General features: G+C 38.6%; 1 protein-coding gene across 3 annotated transcripts; it reads left to right on the forward strand.

The window, feature by feature from the left end:
• The first annotated feature begins 19 nt into the window (after positions 1-19).
• chrnb1l (cholinergic receptor, nicotinic, beta 1 (muscle) like) lies at positions 20-24,342 on the forward strand. Of its 3 annotated transcripts, XM_044098055.1 has the most exons (13): positions 20-923; positions 6,678-7,106; positions 8,683-8,998; positions 10,979-11,112; positions 12,082-12,126; positions 13,243-13,352; positions 13,438-13,546; positions 13,739-13,886; positions 13,977-14,162; positions 15,132-15,355; positions 16,378-16,559; positions 21,521-21,659; positions 22,867-24,329. In XM_044098055.1, exons 3-13 carry the CDS (start codon positions 8,923-8,925, stop codon positions 23,005-23,007), a joined length of 1,494 nt encoding a protein of 497 aa, XP_043953990.1. In that variant the 5' UTR covers positions 20-923; positions 6,678-7,106; positions 8,683-8,922; the 3' UTR covers positions 23,008-24,329. The 3 variants fall into 3 exon arrangements, with proteins under 3 accessions (XP_043953990.1, XP_043953991.1, XP_043953992.1); XM_044098056.1 differs by lacking the exon at positions 6,678-7,106 and having other exon boundaries at positions 22,867-24,342; XM_044098057.1 differs by lacking the exons at positions 6,678-7,106; positions 8,683-8,998 and having other exon boundaries at positions 23-923.
• The last annotated feature ends 392 nt before the right edge of the window (positions 24,343-24,734 follow it).

A 24,734-nucleotide genomic window follows, 5' to 3' on the forward strand; every position in this document is an offset into this window, starting at 1 on the left:
TCAACAATAACTATTTTATTATTTTTGTTCCATTTTTGTTTTGTTTTTTCAATGTTCATTGTAATTAGATCAGCACTGACTAGTGATTTTTAGATATGAATATAAATCATGATATCAATTTAAAGCTTAACAAAAGAAACTGAATATATAGCCAAAGTTGCACTAAAGTTATGACTGAACTATAAACACTGATTTGCTGCATTCAAGGCAGCACATTTTTAGATGGGAAGCTAACGATGAGCCAGACATGCAGGAGATTTATGATCTTTATTTAATATTGGGGAGATAATTTAGCATTTTCTTGATCTCCACCTACTTATTGATGTCAGTCAGGTTCTGTTTTATGGCATTTTCTGATTCTACACATCTACCTGTAAGTTAAATACACAACAAATTAAAATAAAAGTAACACCTAACTAGAGTCAAGCTAACTGCTAACTAGAATCAGGTCAAAAACAACTACAATTTTTCTGTCCGATTTTTTCGCGTAGTCTTTCCTGCTACTAAATAGCCGCAATCAGACTTTTCAGTAGACGTCATTAAACCCAAAGCGACCCGCATGCGCAGAAGAAGGATGTTGACGTCACGCAGCTGAGCTCTGTTTACAGAAATAAAAATTGATCCCACTGTCTATGGATCGATAGTAAGGTTATTCACCAATGTGAGATAACAGAATTGTCACACAATTATACAAAACGAAGGAAGCTAATAAAAAAGAAAGAACTGAAGACGCTGATCGCAGATTTTGTCAGTGTTGCCCGGATGTGCAGACAAAAAAAAAAAAAAAAACGAATGGCGACCTTTGAAGAGCGTGTAATGTTCGAAGATGCGGAGAGCATCTCCGTTTATTCAATAATGGAGCAACCATGGTTGAAATGCAAAGGACTCAACGTGAGCGGAAAGAAGTCAACGTTGGTTGAAAGGTAGGGGATTTTTTTAGCTGCGGGCGTATGACAGCTAGCACTTAGCACTTGCTAACACTAAATTAACTTGGATTACTTTACCAAGTTCTTGCGCCACAATAGTTGTAGGTCAAAAATATTGATTTAGTGATGCTTTCCGGTTCATTTTTGCAATTAAAAATCAATTTGGCAAAGCCTGTTCTCTTGTCAAGTTTTGGTGGGTGTCATGATATGAGGGAAGACAGGAAAGTATTTGTCGGTTGGAAACTGTACTCCGTTTATTCGGCAATCCAAGCACGAGGTAACAACAAGAACTGGATCTTATTCGAACTGCTTTCTCTGACTAGTTTCAGAGTGCTCCCCCAGTGGTCAGGAAGTCTAACTACCTTTACTCTAGATATACAACAGAAACTAATCTCACGACATCTCCCTTCTTTTAAAATTAAACATTGCAAGATCCCAAACATCTGCAACTTATTTCAACGTCTTAAAGGATACTAAATAGAACATGCTCTAATACAATTAATCACTCCATTCAACCTAATTTTCACATCCCCCCCAACAAAGCCTTCTTTCCAACACAAAAAAAAATGTTTTCAGAACAACTTTCCCACAACATTGTTTTCTCTTTTATATTTTCTATGACAGTTTTAACAAATTCCACACAGAACAATACAGGACATCACAGGGGTAGACTGCCCTCAGCCCTGGTAGGGATTATTATGCCCTTTCAAATCTTATAGTCCCTGAACCTCAGAGGCCGCTTTATTTCGCGTCCGCTGGAAGTTGTCCTCACAGGAGTAGATGGTGGGAAGGAGGATTCTGGAGGGCTTGCTACTGGCTGATTTAATGGTGGTTCAGATGGAATAGCCACCTCTGTAGCTGGGGATCTGCAGTCCTGCTGTGGCACTACAGACTCAGCCAAATGTTGTGCTACAGAAATATCAGTCTTAGGATCCTCCTGAAAGTGATGTCTGTTATCAGTCCCAGGAATCTCTTGAAGGTGACGTCTGTTGCGACGGGTCACACTTCCGTTGGCCATTTCTACCAGGTAGGATCTTGGCTCCTTGGACTTGCTAATGACTTTGGCAGGCGTTGTCCATCCTTTTTCCCCATCAAGTTTCACTCTCACATTTTGACCCGGAAGAAGGTCGGGAAGAGGGCGAGCTGAATATCTGCGGTTGTAGAAGAATCTGTAAGAATCTTTAGCCCTGGCATCCTTTACGTACACTAGGTCTGGGTTGACTGCGCTTGGCATCAATGTTTTCTCCAGGACAGGAATAGTGGTGCGAATCTGTCGGCCAGTCATAAGTTGTGCTGGACTGGAACCCGTTGCTGCTACCGGTGTGGAGCGGTAACTCATAAGAGCTAAGCAGGGGTCAGGTTGTTTAAGGACATACTTAGCAGTCCGAACAGCCCTTTCGGCAGCTCCGTTAGATTGTGGGTAATGGGGCTTGAGGTTATGTGAGTGAACCCATACCTCTGTTTGAATTCTTGGAACTCTGTCGATGTAAACTGTGTACCATTGTCGCTGACAAGTTCTAGCGGAATCCCCCATCTCACAAACATGTGTTTGAGCTTGTTGATAACTTGGGTGCTGGAAGCGTTGGTGAGGGAAGCAATTTCAATGTCCCTGGAAAAATAATCGACCGCAACGAGATACGTCTTACCCTCAAGCACAAACAGGTCGACTCCAATTCTCTGCCATGGACCACTGGGCAGTGAAGTTGTGATCAGTGGTTCATGTCTCTGTGTGGGTTTGTGCTCTCTGCAAAAATCACAGAACTTCACTTTGTTTGTGATTTGTGCACCAATCTTCGGCCACCACACTGTCAGCCTAGCTCGCTCACGACACTTGGTGAGGCCCTGGTGGCCTTCGTGAAGTTGGTCTAAAACACCAGCTCGGAGTGCTGTTGGAACTACAATGCGGTCGTGATAAAGAACCAGCCCATCTAACTCTGACAGGTGACTTCTGACTGCATAGTATCCGTGCAGTAGTGAGCTCTCTGCCATATAGCGAGGCCACCCTTTTCTGATAAACGTGATTACTTTTTGAAGTTCAGCATCAGTCCGTGTAGTCTGGCGGACTTCCTCCAGCTTTGGTGACCTGATTGGTTTGCTAGCCACCATAGTGTTGACATATGCCTTTACTTGTGTATCGGTTTCCGGAACATAACTGTCTTTCAACGGATGTCTGGAGAGTGTGTCAGCGACTACGAGCTGTTTACCGGGAACATGTTCAGCAGTAACATTGAACCTCATAAGACGCATAAGTAGTCTCTGGCATCTTAGTGGTGTTTTGTCAAGATCATAAGCGTTGATCAGTGGTACCAGTGGCTTATGATCGGTTTGTAACCGGACATGGCCCATCCCTTGGATGTAGCGAGCGAACCGTTCACAGGCCCAGACTGACGCCAAACACTCCTTTTCGATCTGTGAATACCTCTTCTCTGCATCAGTTAGCGTGCGCGAGCAAAAGGCAACAGGACGTAACTCTCCCTCATGGTCTTGTAACAGAGCAGCACCGAGGCCATAGCTGCTGGCATCAGCGCTGACCACTGTCACTTTGTTGGCGTCGTAGTAGCAAAGAGCTGGTGCAGCTATGAGCATTGCTTTGGCCTTGTTGAACGCTCGCTCCTGGGGTTCGTTCCAAACCCATGCAGACTCTTTCTTGAGTAGATTAGTCAATGGATACAGTACTGTAGACAGACCTGGCAGAAATTTCCCAACATAGTTCACCAGCCCAAGCACCTGTCTCAGCTGCTCCACATTTGATGGATGAGGCATTTTAGCAATAGCATCCACCTTGCTCTCATCCGGCTTTACACCATCAGCACTAATGATGTGTCCAAAGAACTGCAGTTCTGTTTTCCCAAAGTGACACTTGGCCCTGTTCAATTTAAGACCGGACGCCCTGATCGTCCGCAACACTGCATCGAGCCGGCGGTCATGTTGCTCCTTAGTAGATCCGTAAACCAGAATGTCGTCCATCACGACAACAGTTCCTTCCAGATTCTTAAGTAGATTACTCATCAGTCGCTGGAAAATCTCAGGAGCAGATGTAATCCCAAACGGTAAGCGTTTGAAGCAAAACCGGCCCATTGGGGTAATAAATGTGGTCAGTCTTTGGCAGCTGGGGTCCAATGGAATTTGCCAAAACCCACTAGAGGCATCCAGAGTGGAGAAAATCTTGGCTCCAGCCAGTTGAGGTGTTATGTCATCTAATGTAGGTAAAATGTAGCGTTCCCGCTTAACACCCTTGTTCAATCGTTTTAAATCTACACACACCCTGACTTCATCCTTGTTGCGTTTTGGAACAGGCACCATTGGGGCACACCAATCTGTTGGTTCAGTGACCTCCTCAATGATCCCAAGATTTAGCATCCGCTTAAGTTCTTTCTCCACCTTTGGAAGAAGAGGGAAAGGGACTCGGCGTGGTGTATTGACGCTGTATGGAATTGCCTCTTCCGTCAGCTCAATTTTAACAGCCGCACAGTTCAGTAGTCCTATTTCCCCGAACACATCACTGGATAACAGATAGTCACCACTGATGGCATTGACTCGTTTAACCAGTCCCATTTGTTTTGCCACTGCTCTGCCTAATAGGTTACTAACAAACTGTCCTTTAATAACTGTAATCCAGTACTGGTATCTCTGACCATTGTGTGTGGTGGTAGCGAGGAATGTACCCACACATCTGACCTTTCCACCTGGACTATACACTGTTGATCTGGACTTATATAGTTTTGGTTTCTGCGGTAGATTATTGAAAGTTACGTCTGTCATGACTGTGGTATCAGCACCAGTGTCAATTTTAAAGTTCACTGGGCTACCATTCACCAGCAGTTCAATGTCCCAGTCGATATCTGAATCCGACTCCTCGATGACATTTGACTTTGCTGTTGCTCTAAGGAACAGTTCACCAATAAAGAATGAATCCTCATCTGAACATGTAGCAGTTTCAGCTGTGACTTGTTTTAGCATTTTAGTTTTACACACAGCCTCGAAATGTCCCATCTTGTTACATTTTCTGCATCTTTTGTTTCTGGCAGGACAGTTTTCTTTTCTGTCGTGCATTCTAGCGCATCTCTGACAGTTCTGTCTATTCTCGTATGTCTGCGCTTGTTTCTGCCGTGGTTTCACGAAGTTCCTCTTTGTGCTGCTAAACTGTTTCTGTCTCACCTCATTCACTGTAGTTTCCACGCGTTCCGCACTTTGCTGTTTCACTTGCTCACTCTGACGTGCTAGCTGGATGGCTCTCTCCAGAGTCAGGTCCGCTTCTAGTTGAAGTTTTTGAGAAACCTCCTTGTCCATTATTCCAATAACGATCCGGTCCCGAATCTGCTCATCTTTCCCAGCGCCAAACTCGCAGTGCTGCGCGAGCTCATATAAGCTCCGCACGAAAGCTTCGACCGTCTCACCGGCCCTCTGGCTCCTTTTGTGAAAACAGGCGCGGTCGTGGATAACGTTTCTTTTTGGAACAAAGTGTTCGTCAAACTTCTGCATCACTAGGGCGAACTCGTACTCTGGATGTGGCATATCCTCCGTTGCAGCAGGAAACACAAAAGAACCGTAAATAGGTTCGGCATCTCTCCCCATGGAGTACAGGAGCGAATTTACCTGCACTTCGCCGCTCTCCCTGTCGAGTTTCGACGCGACCCTGAAGCGGGAGAATCTCTGCCGCCAGGTCAGCCACTCCGCAGGCTGCGTAAAGTCAAACGGCTCCGGAGGTCCAAACTTTGCCATTGTGCTCTCTCTGTAGGCGTTTAAGTCCTTAATTCTGACACCATGTCATGATATGAGGGAAGACAGGAAAGTATTTGTCGGTTGGAAACTGTACTCCGTTTATTCGGCAATCCAAGCACGAGGTAACAACAAGAACTGGATCTTATTCGAACTGCTTTCTCTGACTAGTTTCAGAGTGCTCCCCCAGTGGTCAGGAAGTCTAACTACCTTTACTCTAGATATACAACAGAAACTAATCTCACGACAGTGGGCAACACTCAGCAGCTCTCACTTTTACTTTATCAGCTCTGTTTCATATAAAACAGTTCTTCGTCTTGATTTGTGGTTATCAAACAACTATTGCTGGACATTGAATTGTACATATTAATAACCGAAATTACAAACAGAGTTAGCTGTTCAGACATTTTACCGCTCTTGTTCGTCCGAACCTAAAATGGCGGTTCCCTGATCTAAATTTAGTAGTTTGAGGCATGTGATCAGCGGTGTAGCAATGACCTTTGGTGGATAACCGACTGAAACTATTCTAGGGAAGTCAGTCTGGATGTGTAGTCAGAACCAGTAGCGGAGGGATTGTGATGTGATGCGCTTCACTGAAACTGACTTATTTAATCATTTTAACATTTTCATAATTATAATTTTCAGCCATTGTTTACATCCAGATTGACCAAGTCTGGTTTCTGTTAGTGCAGAATTATGATGAATGTCAGAAATCAATGACATCAAAGTCAGATAAAAAGGAACTTTAAAAAATAAAGTTCAGGCTTTAAAAAATAACCGGATATGTATCCAATTTAGTGCCACATACAGATGTTACACAAATCAGATTTTTTGAGAGTTTGAAAGTATTGGAATCAAGCTGTTCAGGCTGCTGTGAAAAAGTCCAATTTAATTCACATTTGCATGACTGTGTGCAAGATGATTGTTTTATGAGTAGCTGGTCAGCGATGCCTTCTTCAGTGACATTTCTATATTCTTGATTTGAAGTGCGTGAAGCATTTAAAGCTGAAACTTTACAATCTTCCTCATCAGATCTTCCTGTTGACACTGCTGATAGCCCTTCAACACTATACACCTTTACACAGCATTACCACTGTCGTACCAGTCAAGTTGCACTCATCTCCTTCTGCACACTCTTAGTTAACACTCTGGCCTTGCATTATACTGCAAATTAGCTGTTTAGCGGATGCAAGAAAATACACAGGGGCCCCTGTGACCGATGTATTTATACCCGGTGCACTGGCATGCACGGTTCAAACCTGGGACATTTCGCTTCTCTCAGCCCTCATTGTGGCTCTGATTTACGGCCAGGGGTTTTTTAGAGAGAGGGCATAACATGACCCAGGAGGCAGGAGAGGACAGAGAGGAAGAGCTGGATAGTAAATGACAGAAGAGCAAGCACTAAATCACATAAATCATCTTCATAAAGAGCAAGTTCAGCTGGTCCTGATGAAGAAAGAGGTGAGTTAAAAGTCAGAATTTTTGATTTACCAGCTCATCTGTGTCTCAGCCTTCTGCATATATCATAAGTTATGGATCATGAGGAGGAACAAAATATCTGATAAAAGCTAACAAATACAGCTATGAGTATAACCGCATTGCATAGGTGTCAAAAAGACTCAGTTGACGTGGTTCAGTCAACTGGTCTTGATGGCTCCTCGAAGCTCACCCAGCCTATTTGTCATCACTACATCACACCACAGGGCAGTGAAGCCTGTCTGTCAGTAGCTGCGTTTCCATCACAAATGTGCACAAATCTTTGTTCCCATTCTGCTAAAGTCGGACAAACACAATTTGCAGTTGAGGTGTTTCCATTAAATTAGAAACTAAATTAAAATCTGAATAACTTTGTTCACATGATAAGTCATTAAAAATCATGGCAGCAACTGATGTCAACAGTTACATAAGATATATTCATAATTCATTCATGGTGTTAGCACTCATCATCTGTCAGCCATCGGAGGAGACGTTGACGTCTTATTCAGGCCCCTTACACTTGGGAATGGCTATGTATGTAGCATTTTGGAGAAATTGCAGTCGTTGATTTTATAGAGGAGCAATGAATGAAACACAACTTTCTATGAACTTTTTTATGGTTTGTTTTTGTGGAACCATAAACAAACCTTCATCCTCCTACTATTTTTTGTTTTCTTCGTCGTTTGCACAAGTAGTAACATCTGGCTGTTGATCATGTGAATCAAATGTACCTTTTCAAAAACCTCTGGAATGTCACAAAACAGCAGGCAAGCCCCCTCACCTTGGAAGTCAAGAAAATCTTCAGCATGGTCAACTGGTTTTACCACTGTATGTGCTGTATAATGGCTACTGGAAAGGAAAAGGGGTTTGTTGTTGACTTGCCACCTGAAACACATTCCTTGTGGGTTGTGCAGGAGGCTCTACTTCTGCTTTTCAAAGATGTATCGTTGTACAATTGCACATCTGTTTGGAGCCATTTTCAGTGTGATTGTAAACATTGAGTTGGGGACCAGCAGATTATTTGAATTTAAAGTGACAAGACACCCTATATAGCGCATTCTGATAAGAGCTCAAATTAGGCAGAACTGACCAGACTAAAACCTAAAAATTATTTTGTGGAAAAAATGTATTGAACATGTTTTGTATCACTCGAAGGCCTAGCCTAACATTTTTTTTAAGAAAATCTAAAATAGCTGTGAAAATCTCACCCTAAAATTGGCAAAAGGGCTATGTATGTAGCCCTACTGTATCAAATTCCCATAGAAGAGGGCCAAATTTGTACTATTGAGGATGAAGGGCATACAAAATTGTTGTAAGGTCCACAAATGGCCCAGAGCTTTATTTTGGAAACTTCTGAGTAACAGGATGGGAGGAAGTCCAATTAGCTACAGATGCCTGCAGTAATCTTCTTCATCTTCAATAGATTATCAATCCTCCCCCTGTTCCTAGAAAAAAACTCTTCACAACTCATTCTGCCCTGAAAATATCTCCACTGTCATAATTCCATTCCCTACTCTTCCTCCTCCTCTTCTTCCTCCACCCACCCGTCCCCTAACCTCAGATTGGTGAGCACCAACAGGTGTCCACGCCGCAGGCCTCCCAGTACAAACACATTCCACCCTTTCGTGACTCCCAGCATGGGACGCCCAATCAGGCCGTGGTTTGACCAGTGGAGCCACCAGTGGGGCGGGAGAGACGCACGCTGGACGGACAGAGTGTCCTGCTGGAGGACGTAGTCTGGATTCAGGGGGATTGTCCCAAAACGACTGCAGCCTTTAACAAGGATGTAATAGTGGCCATCATGGTTCGGAAGAGGTTGGGTTTCAACATGGACTCATTTCTCATAATTTGCTGCATTCTTTGTTTCACCTCCACAGGTAAGGAATCTACCTACTTCTAACATGTATTTTATTATGTACATGTTAAAAGTTTGCATTTTTAAAATCTTTCCAATATTATTATTATTATTTATTTATTTATTTTTTGTCAATTTCTATTTTTTTCTATTTTTATTGTTTGCTTTCTAATTTTTTTGTTTTTTCATAGCCCATGTATGTGTCTGAATAATAAGGTCTGATTGAAGGATTTAACCTTTCCATACACAATTAAAAAGAAAAACACTGAAAAAGACGGGTAAAAAACAAGAGAAAACTAATACAGAAATAGATGAACAATGTTTAAATTCCTGTCAATGGCAAGAACACAAAGTGTGGACTGAAAAAGGTGTAAATTTATTATATCTTTATTTTTATACATACATAATCAAAATAGCGAAATATTTTCTGTATATTTTCTCTGCTGAGTGTGAAAACAAACTAATAAAAAATAAACAATCTTAATCAAACCTTATTGTTTTTGCTTAGCATACATAACAGCATTACATACTATAATGTATTTATATTACAGTGAAGCAATCAGCTTCTTTATATTCTTGTCATGTTTTAAAACAAATTTAGATATAAAATAATTCTATTTAAATAAAATAAAAGTAATTCTCTCCCAATTCCTGTTTGACCCCAAATAACACTCAGGAAAACAAGGGGTTGCTCTTTTCTGGTTGGTGGCCTGTGGTGCAGTCCGACATCGATATTCAACATCAAATACAAAATAAAGACACAAATAAACCTCTCCAGCTGAAGTACACTCGAAAAAACAGGATATTTACTTTTTTCCTTTTTATTCAATCAATCAATCAATCAAACTTTATTTGTATAGCACATTTCAGCAGCAAGGCATTTCAAAGTGCTTTGCATCAAATCAAACACAAAAATACAATGCAACATAGAATCAACAATAAAAACACAACATAGTCAGATTCCGTCAATAAATTTGCAATTGATTACGTTTCAAATACAACTCTAAACAAGTGGGTTTTTAGTTGAGATTTAAAGGAAGTCAGTGTTTCAGCTGTTTTACAGTTTTCTGGAAGTTTGTTCCAGATTTTTGGTGCATAGATGCTAAATGCCGCTTCTCCTCGTTTGGTTCTGGTTCTGGGGATGCAGAGCAGACCAGAACCAGAAGACCTGAGAGGTCTGGAAGGTTATTAATATTTTCTGCTTGTATTTTTTATGAAAAAAAGAAAATCTGTCATCTATTTCTTCCACAGGACCATCTAATGAACGAAATCAACACATCTTTGTTTGTTAATCAGAAAATATTTCTGTCCCTGTTGGAGACGAAAACAGGCTGTACTAATATATTTCTAGTGCAAATATATTAGTACTCTTGAAATAAGTCAAAACTAACTTATGAATAACTAATTAGAAAGATATTGAAACTTGTTTTAAATAAATAATTCCTTAATATTGATAAAAAAAAACCACTTGTTTCATTAAGTATGGAACTAATACTTTTTCATCAATATTCAAGAATTTAGGACTTAGAACAAGCTCCTATTTCTTGCTGAAAGTTACTTGTAAGTTAGTTTTGTCTTATTTCAAGTGTAAAAACGAGACAAAAATACTTTAGGGTCATCTTTTACTGAAGAGTCTCCCAGGAAGCAACAGTCATCCTCACCACATTTTTATTTTTATTTTTTTCACCGCCCTCTATGAGACGCTCTCTCTTTGCCACCAAGCGACCATGAGGTCGGTGACCTCTGCATTAAATAACAGATCACCCGTGCATCCTGTAGGTAGCGTCAGATGATATTTTTAGCCTGTGATCTTAGTGGGAATTGAACACAACACCAAACCGCAGCAGGTGTGACTTATCGATCCGGAGAACAAACACGCTGCCTTTCAGAGGCTTACGCTGGGAGTTCAAGCACACTTTGTCCAACCATCCTGTCACTGGCTTTAAGCCGTTTCACATTTCTATCCTACACTACTCGTCACAGTAAATATTTGGTCCTCCAGGCGCCTCGGAGACGGAGCGACGGCTCCATGAGAAGTTGTTCCAGGACTACAACGTGAAGGTGAGGCCGGCTCGCCACTGGAAGGAGAGGGTGACGGTGCGCGTGGGGATGACGCTGTCCCAGCTCATCAGCTTGGTAAATATCCAGCCAACCAATAGAAACCCTCACTTATTACTGATTAAGATGTGTATACAGGACAGGTGGGACTCCATTATAAACACTTATTGAGTCAATTTCAGAGTTGGCAATTACACTAAAAACTAAACAACAACAAAATCTTACCCTTTGTCGTAGGTTTTAGTGCAAATAGAAGTTTTTTTGAGTAAATAATTTGTTAATATTGATGAAAAGTGGTAGTTTTCCTGGCAGATTATTTTACTTTGATTATTTCTGTGTTGTAAATGAAACAATCTGCCAGTGAAACTAGTACTTTTCATCAATAGTAAGGAAGTATTGATGTTAAACAAGCTTCTATGTTTAATAAGTTAGGTTTGTCTTATTGTGTGTCCAAAGATATTTGTGCTACAAACTAAACAAAGTAAAATTTTGTCTTTTAGAATGTTAAACTTGAGAGAAGACAGTAACATTTTTATTATTCTGAAACTTAAAAACAAAGTGGACAATGTTGTTCTTTAATTTAAAACGCTAAACAAATGTCTTGTAGTTGATATTGTAAAAATAATCAATATTTTTGCATGTAGCAAATGTAAACAAATTTTTTAGCTAGATGGATGGAAAAAATGGCTCTCAGGACTGTAAAGGTTACTGACAGTCTTCTGAATAGAAAAGGATGATAAATAATCTCCCTCTGAAGGCTACAAGCTTTGGAAATATTACCAAAGAACACAAAGTTCTGTCCTAGACGCACAGAGGAGTCGTACAGCCTGTTAGAAGCAGGGACACCAATAATGTAGAAACATATGGTGTCATGTAATAAATGTTTTTAAAGAGGTACAGTTTTTTCCTGTTAAATAAATGTGCTAAAGTATGACTAGACAGTGTATTTTTCTGATTATCCAAAATAACATATTATGACAAAGTATATCTAGATGTCAACAGCATACATTAACGAACATGAAAGTTTTCCTTTCTGTCCTGCTGCAGAATGAAAAGAACGGCGAGATGACAACGAACGTGTTCATGAATCTGGTATGGACATAAAAACTCTTTTCTGTAACACCAACCTGCTTTCTGACTCCCAAACCCAAAGGGATACAGCACTAGATGAACATGGTGGCCTAAATATGTTGTAATTTATGCATTAATCCAAAAGTTGTTGTTTATCATACATAAAAACTCATAATTACTTCAAAATCTTTATTACATTTATTGCTTACAGAGGTTACCTTTTATATATACACAAAATATTTATTAAACAAACAAATGTGATTGACTTTTGAGCTACTGTTTACCATATTAGCTATAGTTAACAGTGTTAGAAGGAGCTAACATGGAATGTAAACAAACCAGTGGGTAGTGAATGGATGTTTAAAGTGTCAATGAATCATCTTTAAATCTTTGTAACAGAACAAAGCACAAAAATTACTGTTCAGAGTGGACGAGCTAGCATTAGCATGTAGCATACATCATCTATCCAACATGATGTCTTTGCAGCAATATTTTTTTTTTATTTAATAGAAAACTTAACTGCCTGTGGCATATTTTGCTGTATTGTTTTCAAATCTGAAGAGAATATTTATCAAAGTTAATTGTTACAGCTAGTCGTGGATCCGTTTAATCGTTGTAGGTAGAAGAAATGAGGGAGTGAATTTCCCACCAAAGAATTTAGAAATGTTGAGATTAATCTCAAATAATTTGTGGAAAAAACAAGGACATTTCTGAAATTGAAAGTCAAAAGGTTCTAGAAATTTTCAGATTAAGCTTAGAAATTTTCTTTAAAAAACACCCAAAACTTGCAAGTTTCCATTGGAGATTTCAAAAGTCAAAAATGTTAAAACTTTTGGAAATTTTCAGTTTTTTAAGCTGAAAAACTTTTCAGACTCAGGAGTTTTTTTCTAGTAAATATCTAATATTTTTTGTGGAAATTTATTCCCATTTTTTCTTTCTACAATGGGCATAACACAGCATTGTACTTTGTAAAACTTAATAGTACTTTGTAAAACTTCAATGTATTTAACTAATGGATTTAATCTCTGGTCAGAATAACCAACACTGACGTCAGTTACTCAAAAAATATCTGGTCTTCTTTTGTTTTCTCTTTTCCCATTTCAATCCTGTCTCCTGTTTTTCCTGCATCCATCCCAGAACTGGACAGACTACAGGTTGTCATGGAAACCGGAGGAATACGACGACATTGCTGTAGTGAGGATTCCCCCCAACAAGGTGTGGCGTCCTGACATCTACCTCATAAACAAGTGAGGTTTGATACAATAAATAAATTAGTGATTTTATGCATAAAGTGTGTAAAGGTCTTATGTTTGTCTTTATTCCTCATCACAGTCACGACGGGCAGTTTGACGTGGCTCTGTACGTTAACGTCTTGGTTTACAGTAATGGTATGGTCTCTTGGTTGCCACCTGCCATCTACCGTAGCTCCTGCTCCATTGCGGTATAAAACTATCCTATAAATGAATAGTTTGTGTCCATCAAATCACAATTTTCTTGCTTTTTCCTGCATTAACTTGGTGTCAAAAATTTGAAAGCTTGTAAACAGGCTAGAAGTAGCTTGAGACAAAAATGTAGCTTCTTGTTGATGGTAAATAAAAGTACATTGTGTTTGGTTCTGTTATATAATCGGTAGGTGGCATATTTCCCATTTGATTGGCAAAACTGCAGCATGGTTTTCCGCTCGTACACCTACGACTCTTCAGAGGTCGACCTGCAGGTTTACCTTGATGAGAACGGGACAGAAATCCATGAGATCGTAATTGATAAAAATGCTTTCACAGGTTTGTTCCAAACAGACATTTATCTAAACCCATTTATTCTGGTACTTATTAAATCTTTGACATGTTGGCGTGTCTTTTCCTTCGCCACAGAGAATGGCGAATGGGCCATACGCCACAAACCAAGCAGGAAGAACGTTGGAGATGATCTGTACGAGGACATCACCTTCTACCTCATCATAGAGAGGAAGCCTCTCTTCTACATCATCAACATCATCGTGCCCTGCATCCTCACCAGTGTGTTGGCTATATTCGTCTTCTACCTGCCTCCTGGAGCAGGTCAGCATGAAATTAATGCAGAAACTGATGCTTTATGTGGGATCATCATAAGCTGCTGTTTACCTTTTACAAAGCATCGCCTACTCACGTTGAGGAACGGAAGAATTGAACGAAACAGCTGAGATTGTTTTCCAAAGTAGTTTTTGCCAAAGTACTTTCTACTTGTTCTAGCTGAGCTAATTTTTCTGTGGAAGTAGCACACTTATTTAGTAAAACGGCCATTGTAGATCGTAAAAAAAGGATTACATTTTCATCAAAAAATTCTTAGAAAAACCTTTTCTAAAAAAAATTTTTTATAGACAAACAAGGAAATTTCAGGGTTTCAAAAGCTGAAAACATTTTGAGATTGTCAGAAATTTTCTACAAAAAACATTGAAATGTCAGAGTTTGAAAAGTGAAAAATTTGCTTGAAAAAAACTCAGAAATTTTCTAGAAAACCTGGAAAGTCTCAAAAGTCGAAACTTTTCTGACTTTTGAAACTCAGAAATTTCTGGCAGAAATGTACTCCTCTTTTTTTCTATCAACTGTGTCCTTTATGTTCTATCATAACTTGGGTTTTATGGACAGCTGTTTACAAATGTTGGATATAGCTAGCTCAAAAAAACCCGTCCCAAACCTCCTTAATTTGATGAAATCCCCAACTTTCCCTGAATTTACTCCACATAATTTAAACTACTTTTCCATAAATGACACATGCTACATAGTGCAGACACTCTGTCTGCGCCAATGAATATTTGACCAGTTGGAGGCTCTCAGATTGTGAAGAGACCATTGGACTTTTAGCCAAAGATGATGACTCCATTATTAGGTTTGTAAAAAAAAAAGGGACACTTTTAAATCAGAATTTTTCTCTTTTAAAGCAAATATGAACACTGTTTGGATCTATTTATTCTGGGATAAATAGATTTATTATAGGGATTTCCAGCTTGTGTATAAATTCTAACTTGTTTTTTATTCTTCTGTTTCCAGGGGAGAAGATGACTCTCTCCATTTCCGTCCTGATCGCTCTCACTGTCTTTATGTTGCTGCTGGCCGACAAAGTCCCTGAAACTTCACTCGGCATCCCGATTATCGTTAATTATGTGATGTTCACCATGATCCTGGTCACCTTCTCCGTCATCCTGAGCGTCGTCGTTCTCAACCTGCACCACCGAACGCCCAGCACCCACATCATGCCAAACTGGGTTAGAAAGGTAAGAATTGCCTTTCTTTTTTTTTTTTTTTTTTTCCCCCACCAGGGGGTATTTTGTGGGCTCAAGTGTCCCTTATATGACAGTAGGCTGACAGAAAAGGGGGAAGGGAAGGTGGGAAGACATGCAGCAAACGTCAGCCGGGTTCGGGAATCGAACCTGCGACCGCCGCGTCGAGGACTGAAGGCCTCCAAATGTGGGTTGCGCTATCCCCTATGCCACCACAGCACGCCCAAGAATCACCTTTCTATTGACACTTTGCAACTTCGTCACTTAATCTCACTGATGTGCCATGATGGACATCGTAAATTAGGAACAAACAAATTGAACAAATTGAACGTGATTGTTTTTTCCAAGTTGTTTTTTCCAATATAACAACTTGCTTGTTCAAGATTAGTCTGTCTGTTAAAGTAGCACACATAATTGGGGCTAATGGATGGCAGTGGTTACAAAAGTTGGAAATATCTGATCTTTAATTCTATCCAATATCTGGGCGTGCTGTGGTGGCGTAGGGAATAGCGCAACCCACATTTGGAGGCCTTTAGTACTCGACGCGGCCGTCGAGGGTTCGATTCCCGACCCGGCCGACATTTGCCGCATGTCTTCCCCCTTCTCTCTCTCTCCCCTTCCTGTCAGCCTACTGTCATATAAGGGACACTAGAGCCCACAAAAGACCCCCTGATGGGGGAAAAAAAAAAAGTGTTAGCTCCAAGTATAATGAGGTCTGCTAGTCCTTCCTGTTAGCCTTTGCCGCCATGTTCCTTCCTCATTAAAAGTTACACAAAAAAATAAGTTTAGTTTGCATACTTGTCTGTTTGCAGCTGATCATGTAGCAACTATGACCATTTTATAGTGAAATCAACTGAATAAAAGTGATGCTAGGCTATCAACTGTAGGCTACAAATCTAATGCATCCTGGCGGATGGCCCACTTTCTGAAAGGTGTAGTGTTACGTGTAAAGGGTCAGTACCAATTTAAAAATCCCATTTGACAGCTTCACTTTACTGTTAAACCTAAATTTGCAGGTGTTCATTCACATCCTGCCCAGATACATTGGCATGATGAGACCAAACCCAGAAGAACCTTTACTGGAGAAGGACTCTGAGAAGGACGACACATCGTTCCGTGCTTTCAGTGGACGCCAACCTGGAGGAGAGTACTTCTTCCGCAAGATCAACCCTGATCTTGTCTTACCATGGAGAGGGAGGTAAGGTTACGCTTAGGAAGATTTAACGTCAAAGAAAAAGCTAATTTATATATTAAGGGAGGCCTTTCATGTAAAATTCACATTTTGAACATTTTTATACTTCCTTTTAGGTCTCTACTGCTTACAAAAATAAAACTTTTTTGGCAATAAATAATGTTTTTTGGTGTCTGGAAAGTGAGCCGTTTCAAAATTCTCCCGATTGTTAAGTCACTATTAGGCCTTTCACAATGACAAATTTAACCGGAAGGTAATTATTGCGATAAATGATTGTCCCTATTGTTGTTTTGAGACCATTTTCAAGTAATATATTGATAATGGAACAATAATGCAAGCTAGCATTATTGTTAAAAACAAACTTTAATTTAGTTCAGAACATTTCACACTCTAACTAGAAGATTTGTTTATTATCCAAAATAAAACACAACAAACAAAAACAAATAAAACTGAAATAAAACCACTTGCAAACAAAACCATAAATAAAATAGATTATAATATCTCAACAAAATTGCCCTTCAAAAAATATCGGAATGGAAATTATCAAGTGCGTTTTAATTAATTATGCCATTGATTTATTGCTTATTGTGACAGTCACAATCAAAAAGAACTTTGCCGTTACTTAGCAACCCAGCCGAGGAAAAGGAAATTGAATGATGTTGTAACTCATTAATTCAAGTTTTGTAAGAGTTATCATCGACGGTGATGGCAGAAAACATCTCCTGTAGCAGTTTATATTACAGTGAATCTGAAGACGCGTCTGACTGAAAATACTCTGTTTTCCCAAGACAGTCTCATGGAGAGGATGGTCAGGGTTGTCCATCATTATTTTGATTTTATGATGAATCCTTTTTTGCACCTTCATCTTCATAATTCATTTTATTTATGGTACTCACCGCTGTATGCGCTCTACATTGACTGCTGGAAAAGAGAAGTGCTTTGTTGTTGACTTACCATCCAGGAACCACTTGTTGCCATCTTTTGGGGTGTGCAGGAAGCTCCACTTCTGCTTTTCAAAGATTTATGGTTGTATAATTGTGCATCTTTTTGTAGCCATTTTCACGTGCGAGTGTAAACGTTGATTTGGGAGCCAGCAGCAGCTTATTAGGATTTAAAGCGACAAGACGTCCTAATACAAAAAATAGTCTGAAATAACCAGACTGAAATCTCATTATCTACAAATGATTTTATGTAAAAAAAAAATTATAAGAAACATGTTTTATATAATTGACAGACCCATCCTAACCTTTAAAATTTCAGAATTTGTAACTCCCTACTTTTTGGGATTTGTTTGAAATGTAATTAAAAAAAAAACTTATTTCATTTGTACATGTTTATTTTAAAGATAAAAGTCGCAGCTGACTTCACTGTGGCTAATGTTGGGGAAAAGAAAAATCCTCAGACTTGCCACTTGACTCTGGCATCAGAAGCATTTCGGCGCTCTCATGAACCAGGCCCGGTTCCTCGGCATCTCCCGCCCCGTTCCAGAGGCATCAGATTCAGCCTCAGCTAAGCCTCGCACTTCCATTGACAGTCGCCAGCGACTAAGCCTCTATTTAGGTTGGGCATTAGGGGGTAATCCCACTGAAAGGAGGTGGAGGGTGGCGAAAGAACAGAAAGGGAGAGATGGCCGCCATTGTTGAGTGATCGGGCCACAAGAGGCTTGATGTTCAATGGAGTAGAAACAAAGAGCTTTCATCGACGTATCTACATTGTACTGTATTGAAAGCAATCAGACCAAAAGTATTTTGGTTAATTTTGCCTGTTTGTGTGTTTTAATTTGGTAGAAACGGTGGGAAAAGTGTTTTCTCATGTCCAGAAGGTTGACAATAAATTGTCCCAGAAGTTATTGCGATAAACTATAATATTGTTGTTTTGAGATTACTTTCAAGTAATATAAAGGTAATGGCATAATAATGCAAGAACACAACTTTAAATTCTAATGTACATGTGACATGGGAATATCCAGATAGATAAACGACAAATAATATGAATTATGAAGTTTCTATAAATTGTTAATTATCCTTCAAAATAAATGCAGACTGAACTCTGGTGTCAAGTTTTTGGTAGAAAGAGAAAAATTATAAATCATGCAAATGGAAATTTTTTGAGTTTGTTTTAATTTATCATTCATTTATCAATTAATTTATTGCTTATTGTGATGGATCTACTTGAAATAAATAAATAGAAACAATTGTTTTTGGTCTTTTTTTGGACATTTAGAATGTCTTCCAGTGTCAGTGTGGAGTGTTCTGTACAAAATTAAAATTTACTGGTCTTTGAGTGGGCGAACCTGAACTACTGTCAATATGTATATTAATTGAAAATGATCTGAAAATGTCTAGCAAATGTGTTATCATCAAATTACTTTCCTGGATACACAATTAGCTTTCCTGGTTCTTCATCAATCGGTTCCTGGAACACTTTTATTTCTTTGAATGCATTCCGGTTGTATAAGTGTGCGCACACCTGTCACAGTGAGGCCATTTATTATACAGTCTGTGTATGTAGTGTACAGTTACACGGCGTGCGTGGTGGTAAAGTGTGGCACCAGCAGGAGGAAGGGGCCAGACGAGCCAGACACACACACTGAGACGGTGCGACAACACATGAATGAAGCAGCTGATTGAAGGGTGATGTGTGTGTTTGTAGATTAGTGAAAAGGAACAGTTGATAGTGCTATTCGTGACGCATACCGGCCACATTCAATACCGAAGATTGCTGGAGAGCTGAACATTGTGATTACCTGGGTTTGAGACGAAGCTAAAAACGTAAAACACTCACCCTGATGTTCAGAAATTACAAGCGAGCCTTTAGCTAAACACACACGCTTTTAAAAAAAACGGGTTTTATTTTAACAATATTATAAGTGTAAAGTTTGTCAAAACTGGTTTACTTATTCTTTAAATTCATTTTGTAGAGTCAAAAAGGTATTTTCTCTTGACTTTTGTTGCTACATGAGTTGCTGTTACTCCGCCCTTGGCAGTTGGTGGTTGCCGTAGCAACCAGTAACTGTCAGCCCCTCCCCCATTTTTCTGTTGCCCTCTGTAACTGTAGTTTGAATTACTCTGTTTTCTTTATATGTATTATATTTTAACATATATTTAAGATAAATTTAATTATAAGCAGGGTTTCATGTGTAATTATGCCAAGTCTTTTTCACTCTAATCATAATTAATGTTGTGTATTTTTGGGAGCCATCGCTCTGTAGTTTGTTTAAGGTTATTTATTGTGTTTTTATTTAATGTAAAGGGGCAGAAGCTGCTGGACTGAATGTGAACCACAAGCTTGATTTTCTCCTTTGTTAGAATAAATACAATAAGTCTGTGTGTGTGCGTGTGTGTGTGTGTGTTGTGAAATGCCTGTCGCAATACGCAATAAATCAATTAATCATGCAATATTTTCCATTTGCATGATTTATCATTTTTCTCTTTCTACCAGAAACGTGTTGACAAAGGGTTTCAGTCTGGTGTTTTAGTCTCAACTTGCCCTTTTTTAAGGACAGTTATATTTACAGAGACTTCATAATTAATTTTATTCATTGCTTGTTTTGTTTGTTTTATTTATTTTGATATTCCAATGCTGAATGTTCATTAGAATTTAAATTTGTGTTCTTGCATCAGCCAATGTAATTGCCATTATTTGAAAATAGTTTGAAAACAACCATATTATTGCTTATTGGAATAAGTTTTGGGACAATTTATCGTGAACCTTCTGGATCTGAGGCATCCTGTATGTTTCCTGATATACAGGAAGGATTCTGCTGTTTGAATAATTCTTCATGTATAAAAATCAAATGCTTCCACCTGCACTTTTTTTGGTCTACACTTTGTTTTTGAAGGAACAGCTGTGACTGGAAGAATCCTCCAGAGGTTAATGCATCACAGAAATGTTGCCTCAAAGGCACCAACTGCATGGGGGCAACACCGAGTATGTCATGGTTGCCTCATGCAGGACAGATAAAGTCACTTGTGGTATGCAACAGTGCTATGCTGCTGAGTCATGTGAACGTATGGAGCCTGTGAACGTTGTTGTGTCACAGTTTTAACCACACACTGTATAGACTGACAGTTATTACACAAACAAGTCAAAAAATGTTGGAAATTGTCAGAGATTTGACATCAAAATACTTTTGCTAGTATATAAATCACTGAATGGCCACTGCAATGTAATATTTGTTTATTTGTTTTGTAAGTACCTACTGGCTGGACTGTGCTATACAAACACCTTTGACTTAATTTTAACATTTCTGACAAGTCTTAGCTTAGCATGCTAACATTTGATAGTGACAATAATAAATATTGTCACAGTTAACATGTTATCAACTTAATAATCTATTCATAACAACATGCTAAACATGCTATGTTCAAATGAGTGTCATGTGATAGAATTTTAAGCTAATATGCAATTTTTTTATCCTAGGATTTCTCTGAATTTATCAGTTTTGATTTTGTTGTGGTCTGAAGTCTAACTTAAATGTTTATTTAACTGAAACAACACAGAAAGTCATCACATTAAATCTGCTAATTGTGACAGAATTTTAATGGATTACTTTTAGCTGGTATGCTAAGCTGGTATGCTAATCTTACATGCTAAGTACCGTTTGGATGTATCAATTTGTATGTACAGTCTGATATTTTGTTATCAAAATCTTAATAATGTTCATTCAATTGACACCATACAAAAAACTCACCACAGTTACTGATATAATTTTAACATGGTGTGCTAGCTGGTGTGCTAACTGATGGTACGTTACCGCTAACTGCCAAGTTTTATCTTAGTTTTTATATTGTCACTCATGTTTTGAGGCCAAAATTTCCACCATGTTTCATTCAGGTACCAAAAATTCATTAAATTAATATGATGACGAGGTAGTAAGCTAAGGTAGCCAAGGTAAGCTAGCCATATTTTGGGTTAGCTAGAAATCCATTCCTCACTCTCACTTTCCCTTTGTGCATTTATTTGAGGTGTGAGAGCACAGTGCAGCTCCAGCAGCTCCCGGACTCGGACCAGTTCTGCCTGATCCTCCCTCCCAACCTGAAGTCGGCCATCAGTGCCGTGTCCTACATAGCCGAGCAGCTAAAGAAGCAGGACAAGGACGATTCGGTGAGTGTTTGGGCCGTACGAGTGGCGGATTGTAAAGAAATAAATTTACGTTAGAACTGTAGTTAAGTACATTTTTTGAGTATCTTTATTTGATTATTGATTTTGGGGAACTTTTAACTTTCGACTGCACTACATTTCTAGGAAGCTCGTTCCTTTGACTCAGAATGGCTTTGTAGTCCACTGTTAGCTCAGTGTCTGATGTTTGTAAGCTTCTGTGTTAATTATGGCACCATTTCATTACCAGTGTTGCTGTTTGTGGGGAGAATCTTCTTGTTTTTTTTCCTTCTTATAGGATTTGGTATGTTTTAAATGATGATAATAGAAAAAGAAAATATTTGTCTCTTTTTAATTACATTTTTATGCTTAAGTTTGTACAACGGCATATGAGGGCCATCGTAGACAGAAAAAAAAAGAACAAATTCCCGCCAAAAAACTTTTATATTATGAGATTAATCTCAGAACCTTTCTGGAAGAAAAAAATAAAATTTCTGATTTAAAAGTCAAAATTTCTGAGAAAAAAAACCTTGATATTGATCTCAGAACATTTCTAGAAAAAACTTGGACATTTCTCAGTTTCAGAAGTTGAAAAATGTTTGACTTTTGAAACTGTTTGGAAATTTAGAATTTCAACTTTTAAACTAAAAAACAAATTCAAAAGTCTGTTTTTGACATTTTGACCTAAAGAATTTCCAATTTGTAAGAAAACACATTTTTAATCTCAGAAATGTTCGAGATTAATCTAAAAATTTCAGTGTTTCCTCACAAATTGGACAATCCATGAGTTAAAAAAATGAAAAATATAGGAGGTTTTTTTTTTGGGTGGAAAGTATTTTTTCTTCCTACAATGACCCTAATAGGCTGCCGTAGAAGTTTTCACAGGGGGTAGACTTTTACTAGATATCAGCAAGTTCCATGGTTCTCTAAAAGCACTTAGAAAAAAATATACAGAAATGTATTGATATTAGAAAACACAATTTGTACTTTTGAGTATTTTTATATGTAACTACTTGTATATTTGAACCTGAGGAAAGTTTTGACTGAGCTACGTTTACTTGTATTTGAGCAAGCTTGAACCATGAGTATCAATACTTTTTACTGAAGTACTAGAGCTGAGTACTTTATCCACCACTAGGCCCAAACCAGCTCTGATTTGTGGCGCTGAATGGAGCCGAGTCGGCGCTAACAGGAAGTACCGTTTGTGTTCCAGATGACAGGAGACTGGCAGTTCATCGCCCTGGTGGTGGACCGCCTCTTCCTGTGGCTGTTTGTCATCATCACCACCCTGGGAACCCTGGCCATGTTCCTGGATGCTAGTTTTAATTACACGCCGGACAACCCGTTCCCATAAAGGACAGCATCGCTAAAACACGCCGTGCAGGTCAAACGTTCCCCAAGTCAGACTTCCCTTGACCAAACTGTTCTGTTTGGTTCTGCTCAGCTTGTTTTGTGAAGTTGCCTTTCTCTGAAAAGTAAACAGATGCCAAATGTTGAATCAAATGTGTTATTTTTCTACAATTTATGTATTCAGTCCAGTTTTATGGCGCAAAAAACTTGAATTTTGTTCATTTTGCACTTAAAACTCACTGGACGTAGTTTATATTTTTATCCAGTAGAGGGCAGTGTATATATTTTAATCAAGGCTGCAGCAGCCAAGGGAACCTGTGTAATGCTGTTTCATGTTTTATTGCTGCACTTCTGTTGTGTTTAAGAAAGCCACATTCTGAAGCAGGGATTTTACTATTATTATTATTATTAGTAGTAGTATAATAGTAATAGTTCTTTAGTGTTTTATTGGATTTTTAGTCAGATCCAACTGAAAACGGCAGTTTTATTTGATAAAATCCTTAAAGGGATTTACTTTCCTGTTCCTTTATTTTTGTTTGAGATACCAGATTACAGTCTGGAAGAAACTCTGAAGAAATTTACAAGTAAAAATCTCAAACATGAGAACATTTCTTATTACTGGCTCTCAAAAGCGTACATATTTTAAAATAGAAACCATTTTACTGTTGGTACAGAACATCCACTGACATTCACAGATCATGTTAAATCAGCCCAGTGTTGCTACTCTGTGTTGCTACCATATTTGGCTTTAGTTGTTGTTGTTTTTCCCTCTGTGTCTGAGCAAAATGAAAGCGATAGCATTAGGCAGGATCTACAGTATAATCCGAATTTTAACTTCCCTTGCATCCAAGTAGCTTTTTAGGACAAATTTACGCAGGTTGAGTCATGTAACGGATAAAATAACATTTTATATAACGTTAATGTAGTTCAGTTAAAAGAAAAAACATTTATGTGAAAAACAGTGAGCCTCACACAACCAACCAATTGTTAATTTAAAGTTGGTTATTCAGGGTAAACATGCATTTGAACAAACCTGAGCACATCAGAGTAACAATGCTAGTCAGAAGGGGAGCATAAATATATCTGTTTGGTCAGAGTGTGTGTGCTCTAGATTAGCCTCCAGTTTTTGTCATAAATGGTTTTTTCCTACTATCGTGAATTACAGACACATTGGTTAGAACTCCAAACTAATGCTTTCAGTCAGTGTTTCTCCTCTTCCTCTTTGGATAAATCTGAATTTAAATTTTTACGATATTAACTGAAACTGGATTATTAAGACTAAAGTGTTTGTAGTGGCACATCTAAGTTTGGTTATGTAAATAAAACTTCATCGCTCATTTCTTTTTCCTCTTTATTTGTTAAACTTGGTCACGGAAATGAAAATAATCTTTGAGATGCAAACACAAATTCAGTTAAAATCATGAATTTTAAAAACATAATGATGTATATCAGGGATTCACAAACATTTCAGCCTGTGATTCCCAAAATAACAGTATATTAGAAACTTTTATATAAAAATACATAAAATTATCTATTTATTTACAAATACATTTATAGTGTTTTAAAATGAATTTATTGTATAAAAATGACTAAAATGTGCATTACTGTACAATATTTAAATAAACCTCAGGTGTGACATCACTAAAGCATTTTGCGACCCCTCCCTTGGTGTCCCATGACACCAAGCCCGTTACCTAGCAACCCCAGCTGAACTCGAGCACATTTGGATTG

This window comes from Gambusia affinis, linkage group LG18, assembly GCF_019740435.1.
Source record: "Gambusia affinis linkage group LG18, SWU_Gaff_1.0, whole genome shotgun sequence".
NCBI classification, from domain to species: domain Eukaryota; kingdom Metazoa; phylum Chordata; class Actinopteri; order Cyprinodontiformes; family Poeciliidae; genus Gambusia; species Gambusia affinis.

Excerpts from the sequence above, each read along its gene's own strand:
- chrnb1l (XM_044098056.1), top strand. The coding sequence starts at position 8,923 with ATGGTTCGGAAGAGGTTGGGTTTCAACATGGACTCATTTCTCATAATT. Across the intron at positions 14,163-15,131 it reads CTACCTGCCTCCTGGAGCAG|GGGAGAAGATGACTCTCTCC; the intron begins GTCAGCATGAAA and ends TTCTGTTTCCAG. Across the intron at positions 21,660-22,866 it reads AGCAGGACAAGGACGATTCG|ATGACAGGAGACTGGCAGTT; the intron begins GTGAGTGTTTGG and ends TTTGTGTTCCAG.